The sequence below is a fragment of the Danio rerio genome, chromosome 1, assembly GCF_049306965.1.
Source record: "Danio rerio strain Tuebingen ecotype United States chromosome 1, GRCz12tu, whole genome shotgun sequence".
NCBI classification, from domain to species: Eukaryota; Metazoa; Chordata; class Actinopteri; order Cypriniformes; family Danionidae; genus Danio; species Danio rerio.
In genome coordinates, this window is record NC_133176.1 from 57,659,037 (window position 1) to 57,677,500 (window position 18,464).

Here is an 18,464-nt window from a genome sequence, read left to right on the forward strand (position 1 = left end):
TGGATCAAACTATACAAATCGTGCATCAAATTTTTCTTTTTTTAGGCTACATGCAGATATAATGTTAATAATGTTATAAGGAATGTGTTTATTGTTGTAAATACTTAAGATGTCTATCGGTGCTCTAGAACTGCCAGTTTCAGACTTAAATGATATTTTTCCTTGCATTGATTCACAATGGTATAAACCAGTGGTTCTCAAACTGTGGTACGTGTACCACTAGTGGTACGCAGGCTTCCTTCAAGTGATACACGGAAGAATGAAATGTTTTGTACATGCTACACACATTTCAAAATTTATCAAAAATGATGTATATAATATGCCATATGACATATAGCCTATATTTCTGAGGTAATTTGCCACATTTTTTAAACTGTGCAGAGTTGTAGCTGCTTTACTGGGCCTTCTATGCTACTGTATTTCAATACTGCTCATTTTGGTGGTACGTGGAGAGACAATTTGTTTTATGAGGTGGTACTTAATGAAAAAAGTTTGAGACCCACTGGTATAAACCATTATAGGGGGAATCAAATGTATATTTATATAATACATTTTTAATAATAATTAATATTAAAAATATAGGTCAGAAATTTTTTTCATGGTCTGTTAAAAACCACTTGGCAAATATTTATAAAAAAATTTCAATAACAGGTTGGATGCTGTGCTTTGTGGGATGTTCTGTCAGCATTTTTCATTACATGTAGAAAACAATGCAATGAATAATGGAATAATAAAAATAATGAATGATATAATAAGAGGCGTTTGATATGTGCTGTTCTGAACCTTTAAAACAAATATTAAACACTTTGTAGTTTCCATTTAGTTACGATTTATTAATAAGCAATTCTACAAAACTAATCTACTGATCCTCTGCTGTGGTTTGTGTCTGGTGTGAAGGTGCAGGTCTGTGCTGTTAAGTCTGTCCAGATAGTGGCGCTCCTGCTCTCCCCTTCCTCCTGTTTCTGGCAAGAGATGGAGTTTCTTGTCTTGATGCTGACAGATCCTGTTGGTTGAGCTATGTGATTTGAAAAAAATCACGATATAAGTCATCTCATGTTTTGATACACAGTTGTCAACATTTGTGAAATCAATAAAAGTTTTATATATATATATATATATATATATATATATATATATATATATATATATATATATATATATATATATATATATGTTATAAAATATATATATTAACATACACAAACATACAGTTGAAGACAAAATTATTCACCCTCCTGTTATTTTTGTTTTCTTTCCTAAATATTTCCCAAATGATGTTTAACAGAGTAAGGAATTTCTCACAGTATTTCCTATAATATTTTTTTCTTCTGGAAAAGGTCTTATTTGTTTTATTTAAGCTAGAATAAAAGCAGTTTTTAAAAGCCATTTTAAGGCGAATTCATTAGCCCCCTTAAAGGGCAGAAATTTGACCCCTTTTTCAAGATTTAAGCTAGGTCTTTTGTGTCTCCAGAATGTGTCTGTAAAGTTTCAGCTCAAAACATCCATCCGATTATTTATTATAGCTGTATGTAGTTTTTGTTTTTGTGGCCTGTGCCTTTAATGCTAGTACTGCCCGCCCACAGTTCACACGTGCCGGTCAGAGTGTGCCTCAGTCTCCGCCTCGGCGCAGTGACAGACAAAAAGCAAGCAGATCTCACATAACGTTTGTGAGAAATACTACAGTAAGAACTTTCCCAATGATTATTTGATGTATTTGTTGTGGAGTTGCAATGAGTCACACACAATGTCGTTGTGTGACACACAGACAAACACACACAGCGCACATGTTTAACTTTACACTGTTTTTGCACGCAAATTTGACAGGATACACTGCTATGTGGATATCCGTTATGTAAAGGTACAAAATAAACCTAATTTAATGTCCACAAACCGGGATTGAAGGGTCTTCCTTAATAATTGTACTGACATGTGGCTGAGGTGATAAGTAAATCGCTGTAATTCTTTAAATTCACTGCTTTAAAAACAATTAAAACTTTTAAAACTCACTCTTGATCACATTTGATGATAATTGATGATCACAGAGAGCTGAACAGATCTTTTAATCCCAGTTGCTTTGCGCACGTCCTGTCTTGTTGATATGATTATACGCATTGTAACTGCTGTCATAAAGCAGTGGTATTTTGTTTCCACTAGATGGCGCTAGTGTACTTTAAACGTGTTTTCTTCAATAACTTGTGATTAGTTTAATTTGTATAATTTTTGATAATTTTAAACTGCTTATTGTTGACTTATTTACTGATCTATGGTTTATTTTAGCAAAAGTTTTTTTATTCTGACGGTTTTGGACGTTTTTTAATTTCATTCCCATCTTGCCCAGCTACAATCCTACTTCCGGGTTTGGCACTCGCATGAAAGTGAAAGAGGAAAGTAACGGCAAGATTTAAGGACGTTTCTTTTGTAAGTTATTAGTGCTATAATCAAGAATTCGAAGGATGTATCCCTCCTCTCTTAGTTTACAAGCAGGCAAAGTGGTATGTGAATGTATTTTTGTTCATTAATTATTTTAAAGATATATGCTTAATCCTTATGTATGTGAATGTATCTGATGTTGTTATTGTAATCATTTATACAGTTCTACGGTGTTGATGTCGGCATCTGTGTCGATAAGTGCATTAAACATCTGTGAAAAAGGAACCTCAGCCTTCGCGTTGTGACTAAGGGCAGCATACGCATTATTACGAAGACATGTTAATATGCGGCTGTATATCAATTCGGTTGGCGGGGAAACCACACTCCTACGTCACGTTGCGGTCGGCCTCAAAATGGGAGGGATTTGGATCCTATTTTAACGTCAGTAAATTAAAAAAAAGAGGCTTATTGTCTTTATATCACTCCAATATGACTGAGGACTCTATATCTACTGTCACGTTTAAAGTGATCAAAACAATAACAAAAATGGGAACAAAAGATAGCGGACTCAAGTGCAGATTTTTATATAATATAGTGCAAAAACAGTGAACAAAAATCCAAAAATATCAATGTGCAAAGTAACAAACAAACAAACAAAACAAGAAACTAAGGCTGATAAACACGAACTAGACTATAGCAAGAAACAAGAACAAGATCAAGAACAACAACTCGGAATAACAGACTTACTGGAACTGGAGACAAGAAAGACAATCAACGCGATAACAAACAACGGTGGAATGATGGAATATATAGTCCAGATAATCAACGGTAACACAGAACAGATGTGATGACAGATCAGTGTGTGTGTTCCGGTGTATGCGCGTGGTATGTATGGAATTGTAGTCTTTTTGGGACGCTGTAGTGCCTTCTGAGTCCTGATGCACTACAGCGCCCTCAGGTGGTCACTGACGGATGTGACATTTACAGACTGTTCTGTGCAAACAGCTTACAAAAGATGATTTTTACCATAGGTGCTCTTTAAGCAATGTTTTTTCCATTGTCTACCGAACAAACCACTGTTATACAATGACTTGCCCTAATTAACCTAGTTAAGTCTTTAAATGTCAGTTTAAGCTGAATACTAGTGCCTTAAAAATATGTAGTTAAATATTATTTACTGTCATGGCAAAGATAAACGAAATCAGTGATTAGAAATGAGCTATTAAAACTATTACGTTTAGAAATATGTAATATAATCTTCTCTCAGTTAAACAGAAATATACAGGCGGGCTAATAATTTAGGCTTCATCTGTATATTGTCATATAGCACAGCTTCACCTGTGGGCCGGTGTTTTTCCTTCTCTGATGTGAGACTCTTTGTGCAGATGTGTCCTCTGGTTCCTCTTTAACCAGCGCTGTCGGAGATGCTAGCTTGTTGTTGGGTTTTGCAGGGCTGGACTTGATCTTCTTGCTGGGAGATGATCGGTGTGCGGAGGGACAGGTGTGCTGGTTTAAACACACGGAGCACAACGGTCCAACAGGTAAACACACCTGCTGCCCGAAGCCCACCAGCAGCCAGTTGATCTCGCTCCACAGATCTCTACAAGAAAAGTCATGATGCTCAATAGAAATAGTTTGTCTATTAGAGATGAACGTTAGCAACAACAGGAGCGAAAATAGAGGTTACCGTGGCAACCACTCCTCAAGAGCTCTCCGTGTCTCCTCTGGTGTCTTGGTCTCCTTCTTGGTCCATCCGAGGCGGTTTGAAATTCGATGCACGTGGGTGTCAACACCTACACAAACATACACACACTCAGAAAACAACTTCCAATTTAAAGGTCCCATGAAGTGCTTTGAAATGTGCAGTGTTTTGATGCAATCTCAACTGAAAATAACAAGAGGGTGGGGCATAGATTTGCCCCTCCCCTTTTATAAAAACAGCCAATGGCATTTTGTTTTTAACACAGCTCTGCCAGTCAGAGTGGTTGAGCTCAAGCGCATTACATGAGAAGCAAATGAGAAGAAGGGGGCGGGGTATGTTAGATACTAGAGAGCATATGATTGGTCAGAAGATTTGATGAGAAACTGAAATATGAGGTGAGGTGAATAAAATCACTGATCCATTTAGGCTGAAGTAACAAACTGCAAACTTTGGAGGTTTATATCAGTTTTATTTCTTCTAAACGTGAATTTTGTATCTGTTTTGGAGCACACTAGCTTATACATATCTGATTCTAACATCTAAAAAACTGTATTTTCATTTAACAAGACCTTTAAAGGTCTCATTGAGTAAATATTATAGGATGCTTTGCATGAACACTATATACTCGTCTCACCAGCAATTGCGTTTCTTATGTTTCACTTCCACGGTTTTCAGCTTTACTCTGCTTCATACTACCATGATAGTAAGCGTTCAATACTTTACTCAACCATCAACATGATTTCAGGAGGAGTCCTGTAAAATGATGAAGACTACAACTCCCCTAATTCCACACTTAGTCACACCATCATCAAACTACGCCTTTGTTTGTAATGAATACATTATCTAAATTATCTAATGTGCCTTTACTTACACTGGCTTGACCAAAGTATCTTTGTGTTTAGACTTAAAGTATAAATAAAATCAAAACTAATCATTTGATTTTGTCAGCTAGTTTTGTGGTGAACAATTCATCCGTGCATGTCATTATGAAGAAAAAGAAAATGTTCTTAGTAATCTAAAATTAAAATCTGAAAATGCACTTCCTGTTTGTTTTGAGTTAAATTCTCAGATTAGTGCTGTTTCTCAATTCCAAGAACGGACTTGTGTTCTTGTGGAGAGCGGTCTTGCCGGGTGTCCTCGAAAGAACGAACTCAGGAGACCGCGAGGGCAGAGAACGCGTCCTTTAAGAATTGAGGTGCTGCGTTCTTCCTGATGGTCACATGACCTTCACGTGTTTTAAATAGTAAATTATTTAAACATTACAGCACTCATACAAAGATTTATTGTTTTTCCTCTTTTCAAAATATATACTTTGCATAAAAACATTATAAATATACTCTGCACAATATAAATAAAACAGATTTTAATACGAATTTCAGCAAACAAACAACCCTTAATGTGTTTATTCCTTTATTAAGATGTTCATGTTAATGTTTACTTTCACCGTTTCATTTACGGAAACTCCTGAGGTAAATAGTTCATATCTATGAACTTTAATAATAAATCTAGATAAAATGCTGCGCTTCCCACCTCCAGCCGCAATGACTTCTGGGACTTCCAGAGCGAGTTCGGTGCTAAAGTCTGCATCGGTGCGTCCTTGATATCAACAACACATCCGGGAAGTTTCACGCGTCCTCCGTACTTACGGTCTTGAGTATTGGAACTGAACTTAGGCAGCTGTTGATGACGTTTCACGAGAACACGAGGACGCAAGACCGCTGAAGAACGCATATTGAGAAACAGCCTAGGTCTGTCTGAGGTATTGGGCGTGGCTAACATACTTAACCACACCCCTCCAGCTGTCAGTTTTGACAACAAACAGATATGGTGAGCAGGAGAATTCTGTTAGGTTGTAATAACTTTACCCAGACCATTTTCCCCATCTTTCAGAATAAAAGGGCTAATTTACTACATCCAATCAGCATAATAAATGTATAGTTGAAAAAACAAGCCACGCCCACTGTTTCCTCATTTAATATTCTGTTTCTCCAGGAACTGCATCACAATATGAGAAAAAAGGTTGCAGCTTCTGGTTCATGCGGACTTTAAGGTGTTAACTTCCCGCTTACCAATGCCTGAAACCTGATTCCAGGCAATGTCCATGGCCAGGTGGGCCATCTTAGGTCCAACGCCCGGTAGACGTATCAGACCCTCTACTGTATTAGGGATGTCTCCACCGAACTCCTGCTGGATTAGAGCTGTGGCCTGTTTGATGTACTTCACCTTTGTCTAAAACAGGGGTTAAGTTTTGATTAGCTATGTTTTGATCATCAAGCTTTTCCTTTAATTATTTTTTAATAACAACAGCATACAAACTGAAATTACAATATAATGACATACATCAATTGAACTACACTGCCCTGTGGTGCCTTTAAAAAAACAAGTAGAGCAATCAAGAATGAGCGATCAATAGAATACAATACAAATCATTGCTTTGTGCAATATACATTTAGGTTTTGTCAGAAGCTGTAAACTACGATGGAAAAACATTTACTGTTTAATTTCAGCATAGTGCATCATAAGTCATGTGATTTTGTTAAACAGATCATATAATAACGTTGGAATGTATAAAACGTTGGAATGTATAAAAAATGGGACAACAAATAGCTTCAAATGATAGAATACATAGCAAACACTACAAAATATTGACAATAAAATAAAAGGTTTAGCCTATTAAAATTGATGGCCTACACTGAAATTAAATAAAGCTATAAAATCTATTTCACTTTTAATTGTATTTGCATATTGATTAAAGTTACTATAGTTATTTAGTGAAGAGCAGCAAATGAATCTCGCATTGTGTTTGTTTGATAACAGAGGTGTTAAGGTAAGAATGCACAGATCTATAATGAAAGCATCCAACTAATTTAGTAAGTGTTTGTGCTCATTTTAGAGAAAATTAGCTGTGTTTAAAATAAAGTGGGGAGAAAACGGAAAAAAACAGGACGGAGCAAAAAAAAAAGAAAAAAAAAAAAAAGCACATTTCCGACGGTCCCTTACTGAGAGCGAGCTCTCCCGGCTAAATGCATACTGCGAGGGCAGTGGTCGTAATGTCGAGCAAAAAAAAAAAGAAAAGAAAAAGACAGCTGTGAAACATTAACAGCTTTTTCTTTTTGTAGGAAACACACTTTAGATGTTTTTAGAGTAAGAGGTTTTTGAGTTATTGCCGTCTATAACTGAATGTGTCAGGAATATCGAAAACAAAACCAACTTAACCGCGCTCATTTCTGGCGCCCCCCTGGATGTACAGCGCCCTTAGCATTTGCCTATACTGCCTATGCCACGGGCCGGCCCTGAGTGTGAATGAGTTTGTATGGAGGTTTCCCAGTGAAGGGCATCCGCTGCGTAAAACATATGCTGGATAAGTTGGTGGTTTATTCCACTGTGGCGACCTTAGATTAATTAAGGGACTAAGCCTTTTGGACAAAGCAGCGTTTTCAGTACATTGTAAAACATCTGAAATGTTGTTTTGATCATTTCTAAAATCCCTCAGCCAAAGTCTGTCATCACAGTGGTTTAGTATTATTATTATTATTCTATTATTATTATTTCCTCCAGAACTGTCTTGAGTATTTGTCTGCACTTCCAAAGAGTGTCTCACTCTTCTAAAAACCACAGCGCGTTCATTACATTTCATCTTCTGAAGTGCAACTCATTTATTAATATCACCATAATAGCCATATCACCCTGCAGCCCAATACTGGTTACTCACTGAAGCTAAGCAGGGCTAAGCCTAGTCAGTGCCTGGATGGGAGACCACATGGGAAAAAATAGGTTCCTGTTGGCAGTGGTGTTAGTGGGGCCAGCAGGGGATGCCCAATCTGTGGTCTGTGTAAGTTCTAATGCCCCAGTATAGAGAAGGGGACACTATCCGCTTGTTAAGTGTGACGTCACGCGAAGCGGCTTCCAGGTCCAAGCGCTCTATTCAACTGAAAGGGGAGACTCATGAAATGGTAATAATAAACGTTCACAAAGCGATTTAATACTTTCGAAAATCACGATCGCAGTATATATGTCCATGCCTAATATCCGATAAAAAGAAATAAGCCAGAAAGTGATTAATTTTTTATAAATTGTACAATTTTTGGTATTTGTTATGCAGCAAGCCCAGAGATTGTTGTGTACACTATGACTTTATGTAAAATTAACTTTAATGTGTGATAGGAAAAAAACGTGATCATAAACGACTGATTTCTCCACTCAAATGAATGGCGGCCTAGACCCGGAAACAGTATACATACGTCACAAACACGTCACCACTTAACAAGTGGATACTGTCAGTGAGCGCCATCTTTTGGATAAGTCATTAAACCAAGGTCCTGACTCTCTGTGGTCATTAAAAATGACCATGGCACTTTTCGTAAAAAGTAGAAGTGTAACCCCGGAGTCCTGGCCAAATTCCCTTCATCATCGTTATCGATCATGGCCTCCCAATCATCCCCATTCACCGAATTGGCTCTACCACTATCTCTCCACTCCAGCAATAGCTGGTGTGTGGTGAGCGCACTTGCGCCATTGTCATGTGGCTGCCGTTGTATGATCCAAGTAGATGCTGCACACTGGTGGTGGTGTGGAGAGACCCCTCTCATGATTGTGGAGCGCATTGCGTGTATGGCTACAATGAATGCCCTATATAAATGCACACATTACATTACATATTATAAAAGAAAAAAGTCCCACAGCTGCTTCTCCTATTGCACAAAACTACATTTTTCTGTCTGATATTTAGCTCCAGTTTATACATATATATATATATACACACATTAGATGTCGCCTACCCTGTTGTTGTCTATTGGAAGGAATGCGTCAATAGAGCCGCCATTTTGGAACAGGGTAGAGCTCCTTTGAAATGAATGCGGGACCAAGGTACAGTGGAGGACTGTGGCCATCCAAAGCCAGAGATATACACATATACACATATATCTATGATCGGGAGTTTTCCTGGATGTTACTATGTAATTATTTTTTTTTTATTACGAAAATTATAATTTTACATCACTTTTCTACATTGATAGATAAGTGATTGCATTGGCATTCCTGACAAGAAGCTTGTGTTTGTGTGTTCGGAAATGTACCATCCACCCTCAGGGCCGGAGCAAGCTGAACTGCCGTTCTAGGCAGAGGACGATCATGCCGCCCTCAACCCCAATGTGAAAACGAAAGTGACCAGTTATGAAAATGAAGTGAGGTGTCGCGGACCTCTTTTCCAGCGCACTATGCGCAGATATAACTGAGGACGCGCGGGTGCTGAGGGAGGGAGGTGAGGTGTCGCGGACACTGCGCTCTCAATTCTGCCGCTCTATGCGCGGATATAACTGAGGACGCGCGGGTGTCACGGACCTCAATTCTGCCGCCCTATGCGGGGATATAAATGAGAACACACGTGCTGATGGAGGTGTCGCTGACGCCGCTCTCTCTATTCTGTCATCTATGCGCGAATATATCTGAGGACACGGGTGGTGAGGGAGGTGTCGCGGACATAGAGGCCGCCTAGGTCGCCTCTATGGACGCGCCGGCCCTGTCCACCCTCCCTATTAAATTTGATCTAATCCGTGTCCTGAAACACACGTCCTCTCCTGCTTTCACTTCTCATACTGACGGAGGGAGCGATTCGTTTGTGAATGAATCTCCGTTATGAACGACTCCTTCACTAGCCGACAATAATACAAGTTTCTGACAGCGCAGCATATCGTTGTCATATTTCTTTAGCATTGTTTGCTGATTTTATTCAACAAAACTAGCATAAGCTGGGTATTTAGTGCGAGTGGTGCTACTTATGGTGAATGCAGTAAGAGACTGTATAATCATCAATAACGTGACCTGTTTAGCACTAAAGTTCATAACATACAAAAACGTAAAAAACTTAATATTACCTATGAAATGTTCTGCCTTTGTGCTTTGATTTCTTTGTTTGCTCGTTACTACACCCGCAGACAGCGCTAAAGTCTTGCATCTTCACGTAATAACACTGTCTTGACTAGTGCGGTTGAATGACATTTGTCCTGGGAGCACTGTACCAATGTGGCGACGCTATTGACGCATGCTCAGGGTCCCTATGCGATATCTAGTGTATATATCTGTGCAGTTTATCAGGAAGTGACATTTCTGTTCTCTTTGACTCATTGGATGGAAACGCTGCTTTATTCGCGAATCTTTATGCCATATTGCAGTTTTCAAGTTTTCAACTTTGGATGGAAACTTAGCTATTGTCAAAATACGTTGCTCTGTTTACACATACACGGATTTGAATACATGTGTGTCATTTACCCTCCAGAAGCCCACTGGGTAGATGAGTTTACCCAAGGTCTCGTCATCCATCTTCAGGATGCCGTCCACACTCAGCCCATGCTCACGTAACCTCTGCATCGCACCAGCCGTCACCTGATCTTTCGTTTGACTCGACAACATTAAAGAAATCAGCACCTGGTAACGTCGCACCTAAAGAAAGACAAAGGTAAGCTGATTGGCTGTTGATCACCTGTGCTGATCTGTGATTGGTTCTCGCTCACCTCAGGTAGTCCCTGTGTGTCGTAGCATTTCTCTGCTCCCATTTGGTCCACAGGAGCATCTCGTTTGCTCCGCATCTCCCTGATAAATGACAGCTGCGTTCGCCAATCATAAGGCTCCCTCTTAAGCCCCACCCCTTCTGTTTCATACTCCACCTTCAAATGGCCCCGCCCACGTTTTCTAGGTGACAGGAGGGCTTGATCTGGTTCTTCTTTCATTTTTGAGGTTGTGTTATAGGATGTTGATTTCACACAATCTGTAAAATACAAAAAAAATATATATTTCATTCAGGAATATTGAGTAGGGGGCGGAGCTTTCTTTTTGGGCATCATTCCCTCATAGCAAACTAACGATAAGAGGGGCGTGGTTAAGACTATCGTGGCAGAATGTTGATGTACTTCCAATAGAATATTGAGTAGGGGGCGGGGCTTTCTTGTTGCGCATCATTCACTCATAGCAAACTAACAATTAGAGGGGCGAGGTTAAGAATATTGTGGCAGAATGTTAATGTACTTCTAATAGAATATTAAGTAGAGGGCGGAGCTTTCTTGTTGCGGATCATTCCTTCATAGCAAACTAACAGTAAGAGGGGCGTGGTTAAGATTATTGTGGCAGTATGTTGATGTACTTCCAAGGAAATACTAAATAGGGGCGGAGCTTTCTTTTTGCATATCATTTCCCTATAGCAATCTAACGGTAAGAGTGGCATGGTTATAAATATTGTGGCAGTATGTTTATGCATTTCCAACGGAATATTGAGTAGAGGGCGGAGCTCTTTTTTAGCGCATCATTCCTTCATAGCAAACTAACGGTAAGAGGGGCGTGGTTAAGAATATGGTGACAGTATGTTGATGTACTTCCAACAGAATATTGAGTAGGGGGTGGAGGTTTCTTTTTGTGCATCATTCCCTCATAGCAAACTATCGGTAAGAGGGGCGTGGTTAAGAATATTGTGGCAGTACGTTGTTGGAAAATTAAGTAGGGGCGGAGCTTTCTTTTTGAAAATCATTTCCGCATAGAAAACTAATGATAAGAGTGTCGTGTTTAAAAATATTGTGGCAGTATGTTGATGTACGGAATATTAAGTAGGGGGCAGAGTTTTCTTTTTGCACATCATACCCTCATAGCAATCTAATGGTAAGAGGGGCGTGGTTGACAATGTCGTGGCAGTATGTTAATGTCCTTTTAATGGAATATTGAGTAGGGGGTGGAGCTTTCTTTTTGCGCATCATTCCCTCTTAGCAAACTAAGGGTAAGACGGGCGTGGCTAAATAGCTGAAGCCATGATGTCAACAGAGACGGACCACTACTCCAAATGCAGAAGCAAATCGTCTACCTTTGATTGAAGATTACTAAAACAAACTTTATTTTTTTCAGTGGATTAGCTTGCACAGATTAAATGTTTACCTAAAGAATAACAATGTGCACTAGCAAAACCAGCATTGCATGTTTTAGTTTCACATGGATTTTAATAAGTCACATGCATTAATTATAAAGAGCACAGATCAATAATCATATAAATATTGATTATTTATAATATTTAGGAAAAGTTCAGTGCAGTTCATCTCACCTGCAGGATTGTGTGCGTGTGTTGGATCATCTGAAATACTCTTCTCCTGAACTTCTGCTTTCACTTTTGGAGGATCATCTTCAGATCTGAGCCCTTGAGCCATTCTTGATCGCAGTCTGCGGATTCCGTCTTTATTTATAGTACTTTTCCCCATAGTCTCGGTTGCAGAAGAGTCTAACGCAGCTGATGTGAAATATGGAGAGTTCATTCTTACAGTCAAACGACTAAACATATACATATAAAGTCCAGCGTGGCTTCGACATTAGCTGATATTTCCTGAATTTACGTAACAAATATCACCTCAGTTTAACTAAAAGACATCTCCTAAAAACAACATCCCAATCCATGCTTTCGGAAACCGATGTCCGACTCCTGAATGAATCATTCGTTTGAATCGGATCTTTCACCTCTGCGGTTTCTCTAGATGGGATACAGCTGCGGATGCTCATCAATATTTTGTCTATATAAATTTTTGTAACACTGTACAACAATAATTAATATTTTTACATTACTGTGAAGTGTAAATGATAATAGTATACAACGTTAATATGTTAATAGAAACAATATAATGAGTAATATAATAAATGACACAAATAATACTCGATATAATTACTGTTTTTACATTTCTGAGATGGTTTTAAAGTAGGGGTAGACGTTAATATAATACAATTTATGGGTCATTTAATCAATATTCTAAATAATGATCGTTACCTCCCGACCGCAGCTGTATCCCTTCTAGCAACAACCGGTTTGAATGAATCATTTAGAAGAATCACCGAGTCGCTTGATTGCGCGAGAAGGAACTAAATCGTGAAGTTCTCAGTCAACTGTAGTTTCTTAATACGCCTGCGCCTCTGAAGTGAACGCGCCTTCGATGAGCTTTGAACTACAATTCCCTGCTCTACCCAGTCATGTACCATGACATGTTTTTAAAGGAAGTGCATGCCTTTGCATTAAGCATGACTTCCGGAGGGCAGTAAAGGGGGCTGGTGAGAGCAGGGCAGTTTTGCTGGGGGACGCTGTCAAATAAATGCACAAATCAGGGGCGACTCACTTATTTAACGTTACATCGTCATCATCATCATCTCGCACCTGTCCCTCGCAGACGGTAAATAACACTGTTTGTTTATTGCATTGGCTTGTCTATGGTCTGATCCTGCGTTATTTATTTATTTAACCTTGTTTATTTCGTGATATCGGGACTTTGCATGTATTTAAACTCAGTGATTGCCTTCGTTTATATCTAGGTGACGTGTTCTAGTCTTGTTTACTTATAAATGTAGGCTTTTTTGTGCTTGAGTTGAACTGGACTGTCACGAGGTGTCAGTCGTTTGGCTTCTGTGCATTGTTTTCTGCCATTAGATGCAAAACATTAATGCGATATATTGTTGTTTATGCTGCAGATGAGTTTGTTTACGTCAGTGGTTCTCAAAGTGGGGGTCGGGACCCCCTGGGGGGTCACGGGACAATGACAAGGGGTCGCTTGGTGATATCCAAAACTCAAATAAGTTTTATTAAACTATTAGAATTACCATATTTTATTCATAACCGACAGAATATAGTTAATAGTTGCATTAAAGTAACAGCAACATAAAAATAACAATCAGTCATCAGCCTTTAATTTTAAAAGCAAAATGTAATTAAATCCATAAATTACTTTAAAAAACATTATATGGCTAATAGACTATTGCATTTTTGTGTTGTCAATAAGCTCATGTTTATATTTGCCTATAGTTGTGTCTGCAACGTTTACATATTTACAGTACAACCACCTTGAAAAATGGGGGTCGCGAGCCACTGATATGATTATTTTTGGGGTCGCGAGCTGAAAAGTTTGGGAACCCCTGGTTTATGTGATATTTCAGGTCTGACAATCCAAACATGCAGATCTGAGGTCTACTAGTGCTTTTAAACAGTAGTGACATGTCCCAGAGAACACATATTTAAAGTTGTTATTGAGGTAAAGTTGGTTTTATATTTGCACATTCGTTCATTTAACTGTCTCTATATTGTTTACCTCGCCGAATTGAATATTTGCTCAGAATTAGCATGTAAATATGACTGCAAAACAATATTAGCACTATCTAATTGACTGTAAACAATGCTGTACTTTGATAATCATTGGCTGCTAATATGATTTCCCTATTTAGAATTTTCCAAGAATACTTTTCTGAAATTATATTATTAAGGAGAATGTCTGAATATCTAAATATAAAACCAACTTTACCTCTACAAAGTTGTTTACTTTTTTCTGAACTAGAAACTCTACTATAAGACTATTCGAGGACTATTTTATGTCTTTTATAGCATAAGAAATCTTAAAGTGACTGTTCACCCACAAATGTGATCATTAACTAACACTAAGCTTGTTTATTGAATGTGCGAAAATAAAACCATCTTTACCTCAGTCAGTGCAGTCCCAAAATACTCTTTAATTGTCATTTAAAATTTTTATACTTTACCTGTATCCTTCAATGATTCAATCATTTAAACTTTCGTAAAATTCTGTCGGATTACTTACTTGTTAAATTTTAAATAACACACATCTGACAAATAATATCAATTTAGAATAACTGAAGAAATAACAGAAAGGTTGACTAGTCTTTTTTTCTTATTATCGGTTTTATTTTACAATTTTGACATCTGTTGATTATATTTTATCTCAATTTTCATACTTTAAATCATTTATCAGACTTGTCATATTTAATGCATTGAAAATTACTTGTGTAATAAGAGCAAACTAGACTAAAATTGATCTGTTTGGAAGAATGTTTGGTTTAACCAATATATTATTCTATTTAAATCATGCTAATGTTGTTTTGAAGTCATACTTGCTTTTCAAAGTAGCGTGGTAAACAATATAGGGACGAAGTCACAAGTTGTCATTGTTTAAGAATGAACAAATGAATAAAACCATCTTTACCTCATTTGGTGCAGTCCTAAAATACTCTTCAATTGTTATTTAAAATCTTTATACTTTACCCGTATCCTTCAACAAATCCGTCATTTAAACCAGGGGTTCTTCTCAACTGGTTTGGCCATGGGACCCACATTTTTACATGGTCATTAAGCCGCAACCCAAATTTTTAGGAGCTACAATACAATTTTAGGAATTATAATTAATTTGTATTTGTTTGCTAACATACACAAGTGACCGATAAATCATCCAAGACTTACAAATAAACAATACTTTATCTCTGTCATTTAACAAAATGTATTAAATTATAGAAATATTACAAAGTAAAAACGACAAATAATGTTAACAGTAGTTAGGGAAAGGAAAGGTTCAGTTACCATGAACTAAACTGAACTGTTAATAAAACATGTTGTCTGGTTTCTAAATGTCGTTTTAAATTAGAAGCCTCTCTTGTGAGAGCACCTCACTACTTATGACACACTGAGGATTTAAGTCTTTTTTTGTCATCAATATATTTGAATCCACACTTTACATATTCGGGGTCGTACTTGCGCTTTGACATATTTGTTTCTATAATTAAAAGAAATTTAACATGTCTAACAGTAGGGTTGCCGTGCACGCATTTCAAAATAAAAGTCAAAATAAGGTTAAAATTAAACTTTTGTTGTTATTTTGACCACACACTCCGCGACCCACTGAAAATGTTCCCGCGACCCACCAGTTGAGAAACACTGATTTAAACTCGTAAAATTCTGTCGGATCACTTACTTGTTAAAGTTTCAATAATACACATCTGACAAATGATATCAATTGAGAATAACTGAAGAAACAACAGAAAGGTTGACTAAAGTTGTCATTTTTGACTGATTATCGGTTTTATTTTACAATTTTAACACCCATTGATTATTTTTTATCTCAATTTTCATACTTTAGATATTTGTCAGACTTGTCATATTTAATCAATTGAAAATTACTTGTTTAATAGGAGCAAACTAGACTAAATCATATCTGTTTGGAAAAATTATCGGTTTAACCGATATATTTTTTTATTTTAACACCCATCAAATATATTTTATATCAATATTTATAATTAAATATTACAAGTTTGACAAATGATTAGATTTGAAATTAACTGAAGAAATAAAAGAAAAGTTGAATAAAGTTGTCGTATTTGACTGATTATCGGTTTTATTTTACAATTTTAATACCTGTCAGTTATATTTTATCTAAATTCTCATACTTTAAATCATTTGTCAGACTTGTAATATTTAATAAATGGAAATTTACTCATGAAATAATAGCAAACTAGACTAAGTTTAAATGATTTCACCCACATTTTTGCTTTTTATTTTTTATTACTTATCTAAGCCACTAAAGTATGTCTCATTCTCTGTTTCAGGCTCTCTCACTGCTGTTAAAATGAATAAACAGCCCAGTAAAGAGTCGTTGAGGGACAAATTTAAGGGCATTTTTGGCCTCGGGCCCACTAGGCCGCACCATAAACAAGCTGACAACAAACCCTCTGAATACATCATTACACTGGACATCCTGATGGTCAGAAATACTCCAACATCTTCTATGCTTCTCCATGACCTCATATATTATTCCTTACATACTCTCTTTCTTCCGCTCATTCAGGAGCTCACGTCGGAGTACAGCCTGAACCATCGCATCAGGATGGTTAATCATGTTTGTGAATTGGCGAAAACGAAGAGGTTTGAGGAGGTGAGGAGGGTGTTCAAATCTTTGATTTAAGTCTACAACCTCAGAGTCATAATCTTAAGACCTTAAAAATAGTGTGTTCTAGGTCTTAAATTTACATTTCTAGGTTTTAAAGGAGCAGATTTTTTAAAAAGTAGGTTTGAGGTAAAAGTAGGCCGAGTTTAGTTCCTATCTATTTATCAGACGTGAAAAAAGCAGTGTTTCATTTGTTCGTGGGTTTTAGTATGTGATGAATCTACAGAAGAGTCAAGCTTTAATTAGGAAAATTATCTAAACTCCTTGGGGATTTTTTTGAGAGAGATGCTAATGGTCTAATCTGATTCAATGATTTATGCTAAGCTAAGATAAAAGTGCTCCTGTGAGGTCCGGAAATCGGCTGAACAGATAAAAAAATGGTAAAACTTAACTGTTTAACCCTTGCATTGCTGTAAAATTAGCATATGTCTTTATTTTTACAGTAAATGTCCAGGTAACTCTCTTATGATGGTATAAAATTCAGTTGTCAAGTCAATTGTGAGTTAAATACTGAAGCTTTTATCACAGTGTTTCTAAAAAATGAGCATCACCTAAGAGTAATAAATTATGGAATGAAAATAGTCTCTGTGCTGGATCATCTACTAAATATTAGTATTCAGAAACCATAAGTTGATGCCTAGTCATTTAGCTTCTTTTAACTTGTTGTTGCCATAGAAACATTCTGACAGTTAGAATCAGTTATTTACCTCATTTAAAAAGAATACGCTATACAAGAAGACACTTACAATCCACTCATCCTGTGATCATCTGTAGAAGCATTAGCCCCTTTCACACAGTGATACCGGTAAATATCTGGAAAATTTCCGGAACGACTTTACCGGTATATTCAAAAAAGCGCTGTTCACACAGGTGAGGACGTTACGGAAATTTTCCGGAAAAGAGCATTCACACATCCATTCCAAAATACCGGTAAATTCTGACATCATTCACCACAAATGAGCTTTAAACGGCTGCGCTTGTATTTGTAAACATTTGACTAAATTACAAACTCTGTGGATGATCAATATTGTGAACAACTTTCGCAGGATCACTTTCTCATGTCGAGATGTTCATAATATGTGCGTGTGCAGGCGCTCACAGGCTGTTTCAAAGGCACACGCAAAGCTTGAAGGTAAACAAACAACGGCTTATCATAAGCATCTCATCGATGATTATTTACACAGTTGGCATTAAGAAGAACATATAAACGTGATCTGACTAACTTCTAGCAGCTAAATGTGTCTGGAAAAATATTCAAAGGCTTTTATTCTCATAAACCGCACGGACATGAATGCGTCTGACTGTTTTGATTGGCTAAAGCAGACGTCTCACGTCAGCATGTTCTAGACGTGCACGCGCTTATTACGGCAATCTTTCTTCTGCATTTACACAGCGCATCATTCCGGCAAATTACCGGTAATGTTACAACTTCTCTTTCCGGAAAATAGTCAGAACGAATTTACCGGTATTTTCAAAAAGGGCCTGTTCACACATACAACCTTTCCGGAAAATTGCCGGCAATTTTCCGGAAAGGTCTGTATGTGTGAAAGGGGCTATTGTCTGTAAGTTTATTATCTGTCTGTGTTTATATTCTATCTCAGATATCATTGTTATATACATAGATAACTATAGCTCATTTTATGTACATCTTTTTACATAGT

At 37.3% G+C, this 18,464-nt stretch overlaps 2 protein-coding genes across 10 annotated transcripts in view; one reads left to right on the forward strand and one right to left on the reverse strand.

Moving 5' to 3' along the window:
* Positions 1 to 812: 812 nt before the first annotated feature.
* Positions 813 to 12,527, reverse strand: nthl1 (nth-like DNA glycosylase 1). Of its 2 annotated transcripts, XM_001346607.8 has the most exons (7): positions 12,150 to 12,527; positions 10,582 to 10,835; positions 10,340 to 10,510; positions 6,142 to 6,301; positions 4,058 to 4,163; positions 3,709 to 3,970; positions 813 to 1,015 (listed from the first exon to the last, which is right to left on the reverse strand). In XM_001346607.8, exons 1-7 carry the CDS (start codon positions 12,385 to 12,387, stop codon positions 914 to 916), a joined length of 1,293 nt encoding a protein of 430 aa, XP_001346643.3. In that variant the 5' UTR covers positions 12,388 to 12,527; the 3' UTR covers positions 813 to 913. The 2 variants fall into 2 exon arrangements, 1 of the variants encoding a protein (XP_001346643.3); XR_012382318.1 differs by lacking the exon at positions 6,142 to 6,301.
* A 577-nt stretch (positions 12,528 to 13,104) lies between these two features.
* Positions 13,105 to 18,464, forward strand: part of tsc2 (TSC complex subunit 2) — a 79,735-nt gene continuing 74,375 nt past the window's right edge. For all 8 annotated transcript variants that reach the window (XR_012402443.1, XR_012402448.1, XR_012402449.1 and 5 more), the window contains exons 1-3: positions 13,105 to 13,257; positions 16,466 to 16,620; positions 16,705 to 16,791. Coding sequence is in view for 4 of the 8 variants with exons in the window: in XM_021475603.3 (XP_021331278.2) it covers positions 16,486 to 16,620; positions 16,705 to 16,791 (222 nt within the window). In the remaining 4 variants the exon portion in view is untranslated. The remainder of the gene's footprint in view (positions 13,258 to 16,465; positions 16,621 to 16,704; positions 16,792 to 18,464) is intronic.